This window comes from Danio rerio, chromosome 15, assembly GCF_049306965.1.
Source record: "Danio rerio strain Tuebingen ecotype United States chromosome 15, GRCz12tu, whole genome shotgun sequence".
Lineage (NCBI taxonomy): Eukaryota > Metazoa > Chordata > Actinopteri > Cypriniformes > Danionidae > Danio > Danio rerio.
This window is the reverse complement of record NC_133190.1, coordinates 37,444,376-37,460,710: the sequence shown is the minus strand read 5'-3', so window position 1 is coordinate 37,460,710 and position 16,335 is coordinate 37,444,376. Positions and strand designations below refer to the sequence as shown.

Sequence of the window (16,335 nt, the reverse complement as noted above, 5' to 3'; positions counted from 1 at the left end):
AAATTGGATTTTTTTTTTTGGCCCCTATAAAATCATGAGGAACACATTAAATAATGTTTGTTGTATTGTCTGCAGTGAAATATAAATCAAAGTAAATTTAGAAATCACTACTTTCTTGTTTTATTTGCGTTTTCCATACTGTCCCAAATTTTTCTGAATTGGGGTTGTAAATACAGTTCAGAATCAGTTGTATATTAAGTCAAGTCGAGCTTTAATGTCATTCCACTACATGTTCGGACATACAGAGGAACAAAATGTCTTGTCTCGCAGGACAACATTGCTACATAAGTTAATCATAAATATAAACACAACACTGGTCATCAGCTATACAAACAAACAAACAAACAAACAAACAAAAATCATATGCATAACTAACATACCTGTATACTAAAAGATGTTGCTTCTTACAATTTTTTTAACAACAAACTGATACTTAAGTATATGTTTATGTTACTAAACTGTAAGATTTGTTGTTTCTAATTTTTATTTATTTATTTATTTTTTTTTACAACAAACTGGTTACAATAAAGGAATGGAACATAATGAAGTTTCAACATTTTGAAATTTTATTTTCAAGAAATGGATATTTTAAACATTAAGGTAGACACTTTACTTGCGTTTAATGTGCTCTCTTTGCCTATGAAAAAAAAAAAACAATTTGTTGCACAGACCAAAATCCCATGTCCGACCCACAGTTTTCTAGAATTCTATTCTATTCTATTCTATTCTATTCTATTCTATTCTATTCTATTCTATTCTATTCTATTCTATTCTATTCTATTCTATTCTAGTTTTAAATGAAGTGTTTCATTTTGCAAAATAACCGATGTGTTCTGCTGTTTGTGTGTGTGGATGTGTAAATTTTGTGTAGAGTTTTGACAAAATGAGCCTTCATTTCAAAATTGTGCTTGAGCAATCATAAAAACTGTAAAGGAGCCAATAATATTGACCTTAAAATGCCTTTTAAAAAATTTAAAGCTGCTTTTATTCTTGCCGTAATAAAACAAAAAAGACTTTCTCCAGAAGAAACAATATTATCAGACATACTGTGAAAATTTCCTTGCTCCGTTAAATTCATTTGGGAAAGATAAAAAATTCTGACTTTAACTGTAAGTGAGGAATCATGTCAGGGCTGTATACGACTCACAAAAGATTTCTTCCTGCGTTGATGTCGACAAAGAAGAAGAAGCAAATTAATCACGTATTGATCTATGATTTTTAGTATTATACTAAAAATCAGTTTTAGTATTATATACTGCAGTTTTAGTATTATATACTGCAGTACAGTGCATCGTATGGCACTGAACATTGAGTTTAGAAATGTACTTCTCCCTGAAAACACAATGTTTTGAACCACGTGTTTTCTGTTTTGTGCTGTTTACTGACTGCTTGATAGTGTATGTCCTCTTGATCACTTTGTTTATTATTTGAGAGCACTGCTTCATTTTGAACACAGGTAAAACTGTTTGAGTCAAAAGTTTCATTTTGCAGGAGAAGTCAGAGGTTTTGGTAATAGTGCTTGAAGATGAGGTTTTGTGTTTATAGTTGTATAAGAAAATGGAGCAAGGGTTCGAAAACCGTAAACTTAATCGTTTTTGCAAATTTTATGGTGATCGAACATAAAAGAAATAGGTTTTCCAAATAAAAAAAAACTAAGAATTGTTGTCAACTCGTTTTAAATAAGTAGTTTAATCAAGCAGCCTTTTTTATGTATCCTATTGGTAAACAATAGCTTGGTGTTGTGGTAGTAGCATTACACTTTAAAGCTGTGTAATTTCAGGTTTAGATAAAGGTGCTAATGTGCTAAGGATGTTTGCTAACATTGTCGCTAAACTTTTCAGTGATGATGTGCCCGCGCTCCTGGATGTCCCTTGAGAACGGGAGGGTGTCGCTGCAGCCGCCGGGACCACCAGTAGAGGGCACAGTCCTTCATTACAGCTGCCATGCTGGATTCCTACTGGAGGGTTTTAATATCTCACACTGTACCAAACTGGGCAAATGGGACTCACCAAAACCCCTATGTGTCTGTGAGTATGTTTAACTATCTGTCAGACCAACCAAAATATGTGCAGTTCTATTATTTGAATAAATTTTAATTGCGCCTCTTGTTTTTTTTCTGTTTGTGACTATTTATTATTTGTCTATCATCAGATGACAGCAACTACACAGGTAAGACATAAACACATAACATCCCAAAGAGCTATGTTTCTTATGTCAAAGGTCACATTTGCAAAGATTTATTTTCATTATTGATATTTTACAGCTTTTGATAATTATTTTTGACAAGCCACTTGTAGGTTTGGTTAAAATGTTAATAGAAAAAATGTCTATAAACTGTTGAGGTCACCAACCTTTAAGAAACTGAGAGCTACTTCTTGGGTACCGATCAATGTGGAGGGCTACCAGTTTGATAAAAATTTCTCAAATAACAAATTTCAACAATGATTTAACAGGGTAGAAAATACCCTTTATTTAATGTATCAATGTGCAACACTTTATTTTCATATATCTCTGCAAATATTAACAATTTTAAATTATTATTTTTATATTAGATGGAGCTTACTGGTAAGTGGCGCTATGGTGAGCTATTTTTAGAACAGGCCTGTGGGCAACACATGTGATCCTTGCGGGCTACCAGGTGCCCGCGGGCACCATGTTGGTGACCCCTGGCTTAAAGCAACAGTTGCAGACCCCAATTCTCATGGAGTAGAAATAAAATTGTAACACTTTATTCAACCACAAGAGGGCTGTATTTTACCATCAATCTCTCTCTCTCTCTCTCTCTCTATATATATATATTATGCATTATGCATTCACAGTGGTATAAACTGTTATACGGGGATTAAATGTATATTTATAGTATATATTTGTATTTATTTATATCTAAGATATAGATCAGAGATCAGAGAAAGCTATTTCTTACTATTAAAGGGCTGATCTCCCCATACATCTTATTGTTTTTTATTATTAAATGAATTCAAATTCTGACCCAATATGTATTTTTTTTGTGTAAACTTTATTTATTGAACACAAGTGAAAAACTTTCATTGTATACAAATGTCCAATTTCTGCTTTTTATCTTTTAAACACTTTTATAAACATTTCTCTATAATCCGTATTATTTATTAAAAAAAAAAAAAAAAAAAAAAAAATATATATATATATATATATATATATATATATATATATATATATATATATATATATATATATGTTAAAAGTCTTTATTTGAGGGCCATTTAATTTGTCTAAAATTAGTAAAATGCATGTTGAATCAAATTTGTGTGAAAACTTTACATTTAAGATGTGAATAGTTAATGTACAAATAATTCAAAACACATTATCTACATAATTGTTATTAATATATGACCTTCAAAGTTTTCCACATGCATGACAAACATTATATTTATATTTGTTCATGGTTCAAGCATTAAAACAAGAAAAAATGTTATGTTGTTGATATGGTTCTTGTTAACAGGTTAGTAAGTTAGGAAGTTTTTTACACATTGGTAGACTGTGGTTTGTTTTTGGATTTGGTTCAGACCAATAAAGAAAAGAATGCATTAGTGGTGTGATCAGACTTTGCATGTTTGATTTGATTAAGATGAACTCTAGTGTGATAATTCTGCCATCTGAACCTTGGTGTGCAGCAAATAAGAGAACTTAGACCCTTAAACATGATCTCTCATGTGGTTTGACTGAAATATCCACACAACATAGAACAAACATATCTAAATAAGCCAAAAAACAGGACATCAAGTCATCAGGTGTGACTAGAGCTGCACAATATATCATTTCAGCATCGATATCGCATTGTGTTTGTCTGCAATAGTCACATCACAAGGTATGCAATGTTGAGTTGGGAATATAGGTGGCCAGAAACCACAGGTCAAAACACACAACATTTGTGGAGACACTGTAGAATTGAACCATAATAGAGTAAAAGTTTATCATCTGCATCTGTTTTTAAGACCTGCGACAGTAGTTATTATGATGCACTACCTGTCAAAAAGTTTGATGGATTGTAGCCCCGCCCCTAAGGCGGGACTTCCGGTCTAAGCCCCGCCCCTTTTATATAAACTTTATAGTTCCGGTAATTAGATTCTTATCGGTTTTATATAAAATAATAGATCCGGTAATTAGATTCTTATCGGTTTAATATAAAATAATAATTCCGGTAATTAGATTTTTATCGGTTTAATATAAAATAATAATTCCGGTAATTAGATTTTTATCAGTCTAATTAAATTAATAGGCTATTTCCAGGTAATGAAAATATTGGTAATTAAATTCTAATCAAACAGAAATAAAATTATTATTATAATAATAACGGTAATTAAATTACTGTTATTAGAACCATTATTTTATATTTTTAGTTATTTGACTAAATTATATTATTATATTACAATATATTATATTATATTAAGTTATATAAAATTAATATTTTATTAAATAAAATTATGTATTGTATTATAATATATTATATTAAGTTATATTAAATCATTATTTTATTAACTTATATTGTAATTATACCATATTATATAATATTATTACATTATATTATTATTATAATATTTATATTAGATATTAAATTAAATTATATTATATTATATATCATTATTATTCTATTCTATTCTATTCTATTCTATTCTATTCTATTCTATTCTATTATATTATATTATATTATATTATATTATATTATATTATATTATATTATATAATAATTAATAAACTATTAACATAAACATTTCTTTATGTTCATACCGATGTTTCCTCTGTGTCGCAGTCTGGGCCTGAGCGTGTGAGTGAGTGATGATAAGGAAAACTTTGGATAACATCCCGTCAAGTGCTTGTGAAAGATAGATATATATCAGATGTAGAATATGTATATCTGATTGTATGTGTTGGGTGTCTCCCACTAACTACTATATGTTGTTAGGTGATTAGAAAGTGTACTGATATCTATATGTCCATATGCAGTCAACTGTATGCATATGTATGTGTTTGTGTGTGCGTACGTGCGTGCGTGCATGTGTGCGCGCTTGAGCGAACTTGGGTCTGGCTTTGTATGCTTGAATCCAACGACACAGTATTTACTAAAAATACTCATTAATAGGTTATGTTGTTTTTCACATTATTACTACAATAATACATATTTTAAGACACACAAACATTTTGATGTATCTTTGTCGGAGTATTAAATTAAAATATGTTTACAATATTTTTGTCGCCTTAGTCCCTTTTTAATTCATGGGTGGACACAGCGGCATGAACCGCCAACTTAACCAGCAAGGTTTTGCGCAGCGTATGCCCTTCCACCCGCAACCCATCTCTGGGAAAATGTTTACAATATTAATCCAGTAAATAACACATCTTAATCTTTATTGACAATAAATTGTCACACCTTTTAAAACAACGTTATCTAAAATGTAATATTCTAAAATGTTGAAAAACACAGATGTAAATTCAAGTTGTCTTTATAATTAATGAAAACTTTTATTATGAAAAACAATTTAAAATGAAAGTTTTTCCTTTGACTAACATGTTTTCAATTTATTTACATGCATGACCTGTAATTTATGGCACACATTGTAATACAGTTAATCCAAAGCCTAATGTTTTGAGCACTGGTCATCACTGGTGTTGGTTTAAAAAATCAACATAAAATATTTACTAAAAAGGACTTATCAGTCTTTAGACATTATTGTTATTTCTGTTTCAAAAGATAAATAAAATGTAATTTTATTACAATAAATTGTAGTAATTGCATTACTAGACAACTTAGTTACTGAATTTTAAATTTAAACTGTTTTTATTTCATTGCAAATACTTGATCATATAAAGAGAAATATGTATATTATTCAGAATAATGGGAAAACGCTGATAATTATTTTAAGAAGAAAAATTGGCTCTCAGTTTATCTAAAAACAGTACAGCTCCAGTCCTTAGTTAAATCTACTTAATGTTTTATAGTAAAATTTTCTAGTTTAACTACTGATTCCACCATTTATATGTTCATACAACAGTGTCAAATCTACTAAATCTACAAATTTGTCAAAATTAGTCCAGTTTACAAGTAGTTCTTGAAAGTAGACTGATTACTTTTTTACAGGGTAAATGATGCTTTTCTTCTACCAATAGATTTAATCAAGATTATTGTCACTACACACAATTTGTTGGGAGTGTATATACTTCTTTAAACAATGTTTTTTTATTGGCACACATTTTCAAATTTTCAAACTAAAATCTAGCATAATGTTTTTCACTCTGAATATAAAAACATTATCTGTGCATTTTTTTCTTGGAAAAGTGATGTTTAAAATACTATTCATTAAACTTACTGCATGACTGGAGTTTAATATTACAAACCAATAGCATTGACCTAATTCAAGCTTTTGATTTTGCACTCTGTAGCAGTTTTTCAACACAAAATGTTTTATGCATGTGTTAAAAATCTGTAATTTTGCACAACTGTTTGTATGTAACAAAGCATTCATGTTTTTAAAACTGTCAGTTTTCAAAAGTTACTTAACGTTGTCTCCTTTCTTCTGGAGTTTTTAGGAACAAATATGTTTCATTTGTGGGGGAAAGAAAAAAAAGTGATGTTTTGAAATACATTGGTTACACCAATATGGTGTAAAGGTTAGAAGTTGGGGTTTCATCCAGACGGCTGGGGCTCAACGCCTGATTCTTTAATGCTTTTTAACCTCTAAAGTGTCCCAAGTAACATTAATAACAACACTTAGCCACAATTATTTGTATCGCAGTTGAAGGCTACACTTAATACTGCCAGCAAAACACAATAATAACAAAGAGTAAACACTTTCTTATTTTAAGAATACTTTGCAGTAAACTTTAATGCATTAGTAAGTTTATTTTATCCACCTTCTGATGCAGAATGTTTTTGAAACATTTAATTATGTTTTTATGACCACGGGCATCTCACCAAAATATTTGACCTAATTCAAGTAACCAGTGCTGCAGTTTTTAATCACAAAATGTCTTTACAAACTTTTTTGCGTATGTGTTAAAAGTCTAATTTTACACAACTCTTATAGCGTCCGTTACAATGCATACAGTAAATGTCACAATAACCATTTCTACTGCCAATTATCTTTTGGTGTCTAATTCTTCACAATATTTTTTCACGAGAACTATGAATCTACAAAGGCAAGGCAAGGCAAGACAAGGCAAGTTTATTTCTATAGCACATTTCATACACAGTGGTAATTCAAAGTGCTTTACATAAGCAGGAATAAAAGAGACAACTATAAGAAAAATAAAAACAAATAATGAAAAAATAAAAAAATGATAAAAACAGATCAAATGTGTTAAAACAAGTTATAAAAGAATGAAAAGAAGAGAAAAACATATTAGCGTGATCTGTCGATAGTGCGATCTGTCTACAAAACTAAAAGAATAGTTGCCACTAAATCTGCATTAATATCTTGTTCAACAGTGTCTAATGTACTGTGTATTAAAACTGTATTCTTTTGAACTGTCATGAAAGTTTGCGTTGTGAATGTTTTGGTTTTAAACCAGAGACAACCAACAATATTATGTATACCTTTTGTTCAAATACTTTTTCAAATGAAAGATAAATTATGAAATTGTATGTCAGTGCATCTTTAAAACTAAATTGGGCAAAAAAATTTAGGTTGTCTTTCTAAACTGACTACAAAACCGTTATACATGAGAACTGTGTGTTATTGGGTTGACTTAAACGTTAACCAATTTTAATAAATGTTCTACAGTTTATACATTTGCTTTAAACAAGTGACCAGTCCTTGACACACTATGCAACATTCTAATTTTCTAAATATTTAAATATACATTTGGCATAAATACAGGGCTTTAATCAGTTTTGACAATGTTTCTATGATTTGTTTCACACCATCATGTTTTGCACCTAGCTCAATTTTTTACTTTTTTACAGGAAAGGCATAGACACATGAGTTGATAAACTTTTATTTCAAGTAAATATACACTGAAATAGAGTAGTACATAACAAACAAACATGGATTGCATTACCATAATAAAGACAAATTAACTAAGAAAAAAAAAAATACATTTATACAGTCATACATTGAAGAAAAAACAGGGTACACCAGAACAATAAAGACATTACTGAATATTACCAAACAACAAAGAAATGCTGCTAAAAGCATTCTGTCATGTCCTAGTATGTGGCTAGTCATAACTTCCACAATCTCAGCAATATTTGTTATTTTGTTTTGTGAAACCAGTGACACACAAATATCTGTTATATATGTGGACATACATAGAACCTGCGTTACCCCCCATCTCATCACTCAATTCAGTCAGCACCTCCAGAATTTTTGTATTGGTTGCACAGACAGCACCATTGTTATGAAAACACAGGTGTGTCAAATGATTTATCGTATCAGCCCATGAGTTTAGGTCCCTCTCACAACGTCCATTTCTCTCTTGAGATTTTTCACACGTTTGACATCTCCGTACAATCATGTTTAGAATCACACACATCATTAATGATCTTCTCCAGAAGAAAAACCATATGGTCCCTATAATGCTGTTTAAACATGTTGTCCACAATAGACCTTATTTGACAATCAAAAACAGGGTTGCACTCGTACTCGGGCCTTTCATGCGCATTATCGTCAGTATTTTGAGAACAATAGCAACCAACCATCTTTGCATGGTGGCTGTCAGAAAAAAATCTGAAAATATTTTTAAGAAAACGTTTTTTCTTTAATCACAATACAAAGTTTGACCCATAATCTGTGTAGATCATATAAAGTAGTACCTTAAAGATGCGGCCTGTGTCCTTAAACAGCGATAGTTCAGCCCTAATAGTTCAGTGCAAACAAGACCAAAGTAGGGGCTGTGGTCCTCAAAGATAGTACCTTTTTATGTCTTTAATCTTCTTTTTACTCCTGATCAATTGGTTCTTGTAGAAAGCTTTAGGATCAGTGACTGTAGCCAGAAGCATTACTCCTTGGTAGCTAGAAGTAAAATGGGTGCTTTATCTACACATTCAAACAGGCCCGCCCTCACTCACGGGGAGGTACTATGAACATCTGCTATGGTGTCATAAAACTCATGATAGTTGACATCTTGTCTTTTATTTAAGACATAGGTGTGATGATGTAGGGATACCTATTTTAAAAATAAAAATAAAGATACAGACTCATACCGTAAATATATTCACAATGAAAGATTTTAGAGCACTAATATTATAGATTTTTTACATTTCATGGAAGTTTTAGGTTGACAAAATATAATGCACAGCTGAAGTCATCTCAAAACTCATTGCCAAAATGGACAATACAATTAATTTGAATGTTTTTAAGCAAATATGTACAGTCTTTTCAACATTATTCTGCAGTTTGAATTGTTCAATACAATTGTTTATTTGGATTCCTATTAGGGCTCAAAGCAGTCACATATTTAACTGAAATTTGCATCTTTCATGATAGTGTTCTTTTTCAAAGAATGATTGAGAAGAAATAGGATTACATCTACACTTGCATATTCATTTTGAATTTAAGTGAAACATACTTGTAAGAAAATACAATTAAATTTATGAAATAACCCATATTCCATAACTTATTACAATGCCTTTGAGGTCAAGAAAGAGATCAAGTTTAGGACCCATTACCTCATATTTGGTTATTAGATAAAAGTTATTTTAAAAAGTCAAGTTTGGTTAAAAACCTAGGCTTTCTTAAATTTGTTCTGTTAAAACATAAAGAAATTTAAAAAATCAAGTTATGCATTATACGTTCTGGAGATATATAAACATACACTTTACCATCAGATAATCTACGAATAACAATATTCACCCATTTTATACAAAGGGTACCAAAACCGTTTGCTTATGTTTGTTGCAGAGTAGCAATAAGATGTTTTTTTGTTTTATTTTTATGTTATGTGATACTAAATCTATTTTCTGGCCTATAATTTTAGTGATATACTTATGATAAAGTTGAAATAAAAAAGCTAATACATTTAGTTAAACATCATGTGCTTGACATTTTGGTAAATAGTTAAAGCTTCTGATTGTACTAATTTAATATTTAGCATTTTGAAAGGTAAATATGTGTCAGGGTATGTAAAGCTGACACCTCTAACTTGTTTGGTTGAGATTTGTGGAATGTTTCCACAAATTGAAATATTAAAGTGTTTTTCTTATTCACTATTCTGCAACTTTGATGCAACATTGTAACAGTGTTAGAAATATACAAAAGTACATGTCATGCTGTTTTGTAAAAACAGACAGTCATATCAGTAAAGAACTACACTTCCTGAGACAAACATTTTGTTTTGCTGTAAATGTAAAATTTTTTAATGTATCGGTCAGGATGTAAGCATACAACTTACATATAACTGACTTTTTGTACGACAATCTTTCGATGAACATGTTTACATTATATTGTGACATTTTTAGAGTGGTATTTGAAATAGTTACAATATCACAGATGTAAAGTACTCGAACAATGTATGAACAATGTTAGCTGATTGCTGTACTTAAGTACTACTTTTATGATTTGTACCCTACTTGAGTACAGTTAAAATTAATGTTTACTTTTACTTCATTACTTTTTTAAAAACAGTATTTTTTTTTCACAACTTTCAATTTTATTTATTCTCAAAAAAAGTTCATCACTCCTAACAAAACGACAAAGCTGCTTAAATTAATGTTATTTACTATGTAATTGACATTCATTTCAATATTCCATCAAACAGGTCAGACATGCTCTTCGATTGTTTAGAAGTCATGTCCTGTCACATTGAGCTCTACAATACACATCAACCCCAGTAAGTCTGCTATCAGTACACTTCTGTTAAGCAGTTCATAAGAAAATATACATTCAGTCCATTCTCTGTGTACACATTCACATAATTTTATTTAGATGCCGCACAGAAATAAATTTAAACCTCACTTAAGTATATTTAAACTTATGCAAACAGAAAGCGTTTAGTTATTTGTCCTACAGTATGCTTGGTCATTGTTTTTCGCGTACAATTTTATTACAGTACGTGTTCTAAGTACATTTGGTTAGTAGTTATTTTGACACCCTTTGATTAATTGGGCACATTATTTTTCTACATAATGTTATAGACACATGTATTAAGACAGAGAATAAATTAGTTTGAGTCGACTTAACTGAAATGAACTGCGAACATGTCAAATCTTTATAAAAGACGGTAATCTTATAATAACACAAATTTAACTGCTTACTGCAGTGAGAAAAATATTAAAATGAAATCACAAAAACATAAAAAGTATACATGCAGCTAGACAAAGAGCCTGTATAATTCAATGTAATTAATTATTTGCTATCTTGAAATGCCATATTTTGAAATATTAAATTTGGTATATTTGAATTGTACATAATTTGTACTACAGCATATTCTCTTGGGTATTTAATGTATTTTTATGTGCTATATTTGATTAGCAACAAGTATACTTTGACCATATGACTGTGTAAGTTCATTACATGTTTGAATAATGTTTGAAGCTTTTGTTATTTTTATTACAATTATTTTTATAATTTTTTAATAATGTTTATAATTTTTATTAAATTATAAACATTATTCAAAATCCACAGGTAATCTAACACTGCACTTATTCTGAGATAAAATGCTCAGCGGTTACTTCAGTTGTTTTCTAAATTGGTTTCTACAAATTGCATGACATGTTTTCAATAACACACTATCCCTTGTGGTAACTGCTTTGTGTACTACTAGTTAACCAAGGCCACACTAGCTGTACTCTTGCAAGTTTCAAGACACTAGAGTAATATGGACACTTTATCACTAAAAATTATAACGCTAAATTGGTTGGAAAGTCAGACCTGTGGTGAAAATGTTGAAGCATTTAGCATGCAGCACCGACAGTTCTCATATGGATGGTTTAAGTGCAGACATAAATGCATCATTTCATTGCATCATTTCCAGCACAAACTATTTATCTACTACAAGTATAAGTGAACTACTACTATTCTCATAAGTTGACAGGATGTATAAATAAAAATGTTATAGTTAGCTACTTATGTGCTTAATGTTTACTGCTGTCACACCTGAAATTATACTTTTACAGTATACTCTATACTGAAAATAATTCAGTAAACATGTAAATATTGACAGTATTCAGGTCTTTTGTCTAGCTGCATGTATACTTTTTATGTTTTTGTGATTTCATTTTAATATTTTTCTCACTGCAGTAAGCAGTTAAATTTGTGTTATTATAAGATTACCGTCTTTTATAAAGATTTGACATGTTCGCAGTTCATTTCAGTTAAGTCGACTCAAACTAATTTATTCTCTGTCTTAATACATGTGTCTATAACATTATGTAGAAAAATAATGTGCCCAATTAATCAAAGGGTGTCAAAATAACTACTAACCAAATGTACTTAGAACACGTACTGTAATAAAATTGTACGCGAAAAACAATGACCAAGCATACTGTAGGACAAATAACTAAACGCTTTCTGTTTGCATAAGTTTAAATATACTTAAGTGAGGTTTAAATTTATTTCTGTGCGGCATCTAAATAAAATTATGTGAATGTGTACACAGAGAATGGACTGAATGTATATTTTCTTATGAACTGCTTAACAGAAGTGTACTGATAGCAGACTTACTGGGGTTGATGTGTATTGTAGAGCTCAATGTGACAGGACATGACTTCTAAACAATCGAAGAGCATGTCTGACCTGTTTGATGGAATATTGAAATGAATGTCAATTACATAGTAAATAACATTAATTTAAGCAGCTTTGTCGTTTTGTTAGGAGTGATGAACTTTTTTTGAGAATAAATAAAATTGAAAGTTGTGAAAAAAAAATACTGTTTTTAAAAAAGTAATGAAGTAAAAGTAAACATTAATTTTAACTGTACTCAAGTAGGGTACAAATCATAAAAGTAGTACTTAAGTACAGCAATCAGCTAACATTGTTCATACATTGTTCGAGTACTTTACATCTGTGATATTGTAACTATTTCAAATACCACTCTAAAAATGTCACAATATAATGTAAACATGTTCATCGAAAGATTGTCGTACAAAAAGTCAGTTATATGTAAGTTGTATGCTTACATCCTGACCGATACATTAAAAAATTTTACATTTACAGCAAAACAAAATGTTTGTCTCAGGAAGTGTAGTTCTTTACTGATATGACTGTCTGTTTTTACAAAACAGCATGACATGTACTTTTGTATATTTCTAACACTGTTACAATGTTGCATCAAAGTTGCAGAATAGTGAATAAGAAAAACACTTTAATATTTCAATTTGTGGAAACATTCCACAAATCTCAACCAAACAAGTTAGAGGTGTCAGCTTTACATACCCTGACACATATTTACCTTTCAAAATGCTAAATATTAAATTAGTACAATCAGAAGCTTTAACTATTTACCAAAATGTCAAGCACATGATGTTTAACTAAATGTATTAGCTTTTTTATTTCAACTTTATCATAAGTATATCACTAAAATTATAGGCCAGAAAATAGATTTAGTATCACATAACATAAAAATAAAACAAAAAAACATCTTATTGCTACTCTGCAACAAACATAAGCAAACGGTTTTGGTACCCTTTGTATAAAATGGGTGAATATTGTTATTCGTAGATTATCTGATGGTAAAGTGTATGTTTATATATCTCCAGAACGTATAATGCATAACTTGATTTTTTAAATTTCTTTATGTTTTAACAGAACAAATTTAAGAAAGCCTAGGTTTTTAACCAAACTTGACTTTTTAAAATAACTTTTATCTAATAACCAAATATGAGGTAATGGGTCCTAAACTTGATCTCTTTCTTGACCTCAAAGGCATTGTAATAAGTTATGGAATATGGGTTATTTCATAAATTTAATTGTATTTTCTTACAAGTATGTTTCACTTAAATTCAAAATGAATATGCAAGTGTAGATGTAATCCTATTTCTTCTCAATCATTCTTTGAAAAAGAACACTATCATGAAAGATGCAAATTTCAGTTAAATATGTGACTGCTTTGAGCCCTAATAGGAATCCAAATAAACAATTGTATTGAACAATTCAAACTGCAGAATAATGTTGAAAAGACTGTACATATTTGCTTAAAAACATTCAAATTAATTGTATTGTCCATTTTGGCAATGAGTTTTGAGATGACTTCAGCTGTGCATTATATTTTGTCAACCTAAAACTTCCATGAAATGTAAAAAATCTATAATATTAGTGCTCTAAAATCTTTCATTGTGAATATATTTACGGTATGAGTCTGTATCTTTATTTTTATTTTTAAAATAGGTATCCCTACATCATCACACCTATGTCTTAAATAAAAGACAAGATGTCAACTATCATGAGTTTTATGACACCATAGCAGATGTTCATAGTACCTCCCCGTGAGTGAGGGCGGGCCTGTTTGAATGTGTAGATAAAGCACCCATTTTACTTCTAGCTACCAAGGAGTAATGCTTCTGGCTACAGTCACTGATCCTAAAGCTTTCTACAAGAACCAATTGATCAGGAGTAAAAAGAAGATTAAAGACATAAAAAGGTACTATCTTTGAGGACCACAGCCCCTACTTTGGTCTTGTTTGCACTGAACTATTAGGGCTGAACTATCGCTGTTTAAGGACACAGGCCGCATCTTTAAGGTACTACTTTATATGATCTACACAGATTATGGGTCAAACTTTGTATTGTGATTAAAGAAAAAACGTTTTCTTAAAAATATTTTCAGATTTTTTTCTGACAGCCACCATGCAAAGATGGTTGGTTGCTATTGTTCTCAAAATACTGACGATAATGCGCATGAAAGGCCCGAGTACGAGTGCAACCCTGTTTTTGATTGTCAAATAAGGTCTATTGTGGACAACATGTTTAAACAGCATTATAGGGACCATATGGTTTTTCTTCTGGAGAAGATCATTAATGATGTGTGTGATTCTAAACATGATTGTACGGAGATGTCAAACGTGTGAAAAATCTCAAGAGAGAAATGGACGTTGTGAGAGGGACCTAAACTCATGGGCTGATACGATAAATCATTTGACACACCTGTGTTTTCATAACAATGGTGCTGTCTGTGCAACCAATACAAAAATTCTGGAGGTGCTGACTGAATTGAGTGATGAGATGGGGGGTAACGCAGGTTCTATGTATGTCCACATATATAACAGATATTTGTGTGTCACTGGTTTCACAAAACAAAATAACAAATATTGCTGAGATTGTGGAAGTTATGACTAGCCACATACTAGGACATGACAGAATGCTTTTAGCAGCATTTCTTTGTTGTTTGGTAATATTCAGTAATGTCTTTATTGTTCTGGTGTACCCTGTTTTTTCTTCAATGTATGACTGTATAAATGTATTTTTTTTTTTCTTAGTTAATTTGTCTTTATTATGGTAATGCAATCCATGTTTGTTTGTTATGTACTACTCTATTTCAGTGTATATTTACTTGAAATAAAAGTTTATCAACTCATGTGTCTATGCCTTTCCTGTAAAAAAGTAAAAAATTGAGCTAGGTGCAAAACATGATGGTGTGAAACAAATCATAGAAACATTGTCAAAACTGATTAAAGCCCTGTATTTATGCCAAATGTATATTTAAATATTTAGAAAATTAGAATGTTGCATAGTGTGTCAAGGACTGGTCACTTGTTTAAAGCAAATGTATAAACTGTAGAACATTTATTAAAATTGGTTAACGTTTAAGTCAACCCAATAACACACAGTTCTCATGTATAACGGTTTTGTAGTCAGTTTAGAAAGACAACCTAAATTTTTTTGCCCAATTTAGTTTTAAAGATGCACTGACATACAATTTCATAATTTATCTTTCATTTGAAAAAGTATTTGAACAAAAGGTATACATAATATTGTTGGTTGTCTCTGGTTTAAAACCAAAACATTCACAACGCAAACTTTCATGACAGTTCAAAAGAATACAGTTTTAATACACAGTACATTAGACACTGTTGAACAAGATATTAATGCAGATTTAGTGGCAACTATTCTTTTAGTTTTGTAGACAGATCGCACTATCGACAGATCACGCTAATATGTTTTTCTCTTCTTTTCATTCTTTTATAACTTGTTTTAACACATTTGATCTGTTTTTATCATTTTTTTATTTTTTCATTATTTGTTTTTATTTTTCTTATAGTTGTCTCTTTTATTCCTGCTTATGTAAAGCACTTTGAATTACCACTGTGTATGAAATGTGCTATAGAAATAAACTTGCCTTGTCTTGCCTTGCCTTGCCTTTGTAGATTCATAGTTCTCGTGAAAAAATATTGTGAAGAATTAGACACCAAAAGATAATTGGCAGTAGAAA

General features: G+C 30.3%; 1 protein-coding gene across 1 annotated transcript in view; it reads left to right on the top strand.

The window, feature by feature from the left end:
* Nucleotides 1–16,335, top strand: part of gabbr1a (gamma-aminobutyric acid (GABA) B receptor, 1a) — a 129,764-nt gene that overhangs the window by 13,600 nt on the left and 99,829 nt on the right. The window contains exons 5-6 of the mRNA XM_689405.10: nucleotides 1,842–2,027; nucleotides 2,152–2,169. Coding sequence (XP_694497.5) covers nucleotides 1,842–2,027; nucleotides 2,152–2,169 — 204 coding nt within the window. The remainder of the gene's footprint in view (nucleotides 1–1,841; nucleotides 2,028–2,151; nucleotides 2,170–16,335) is intronic.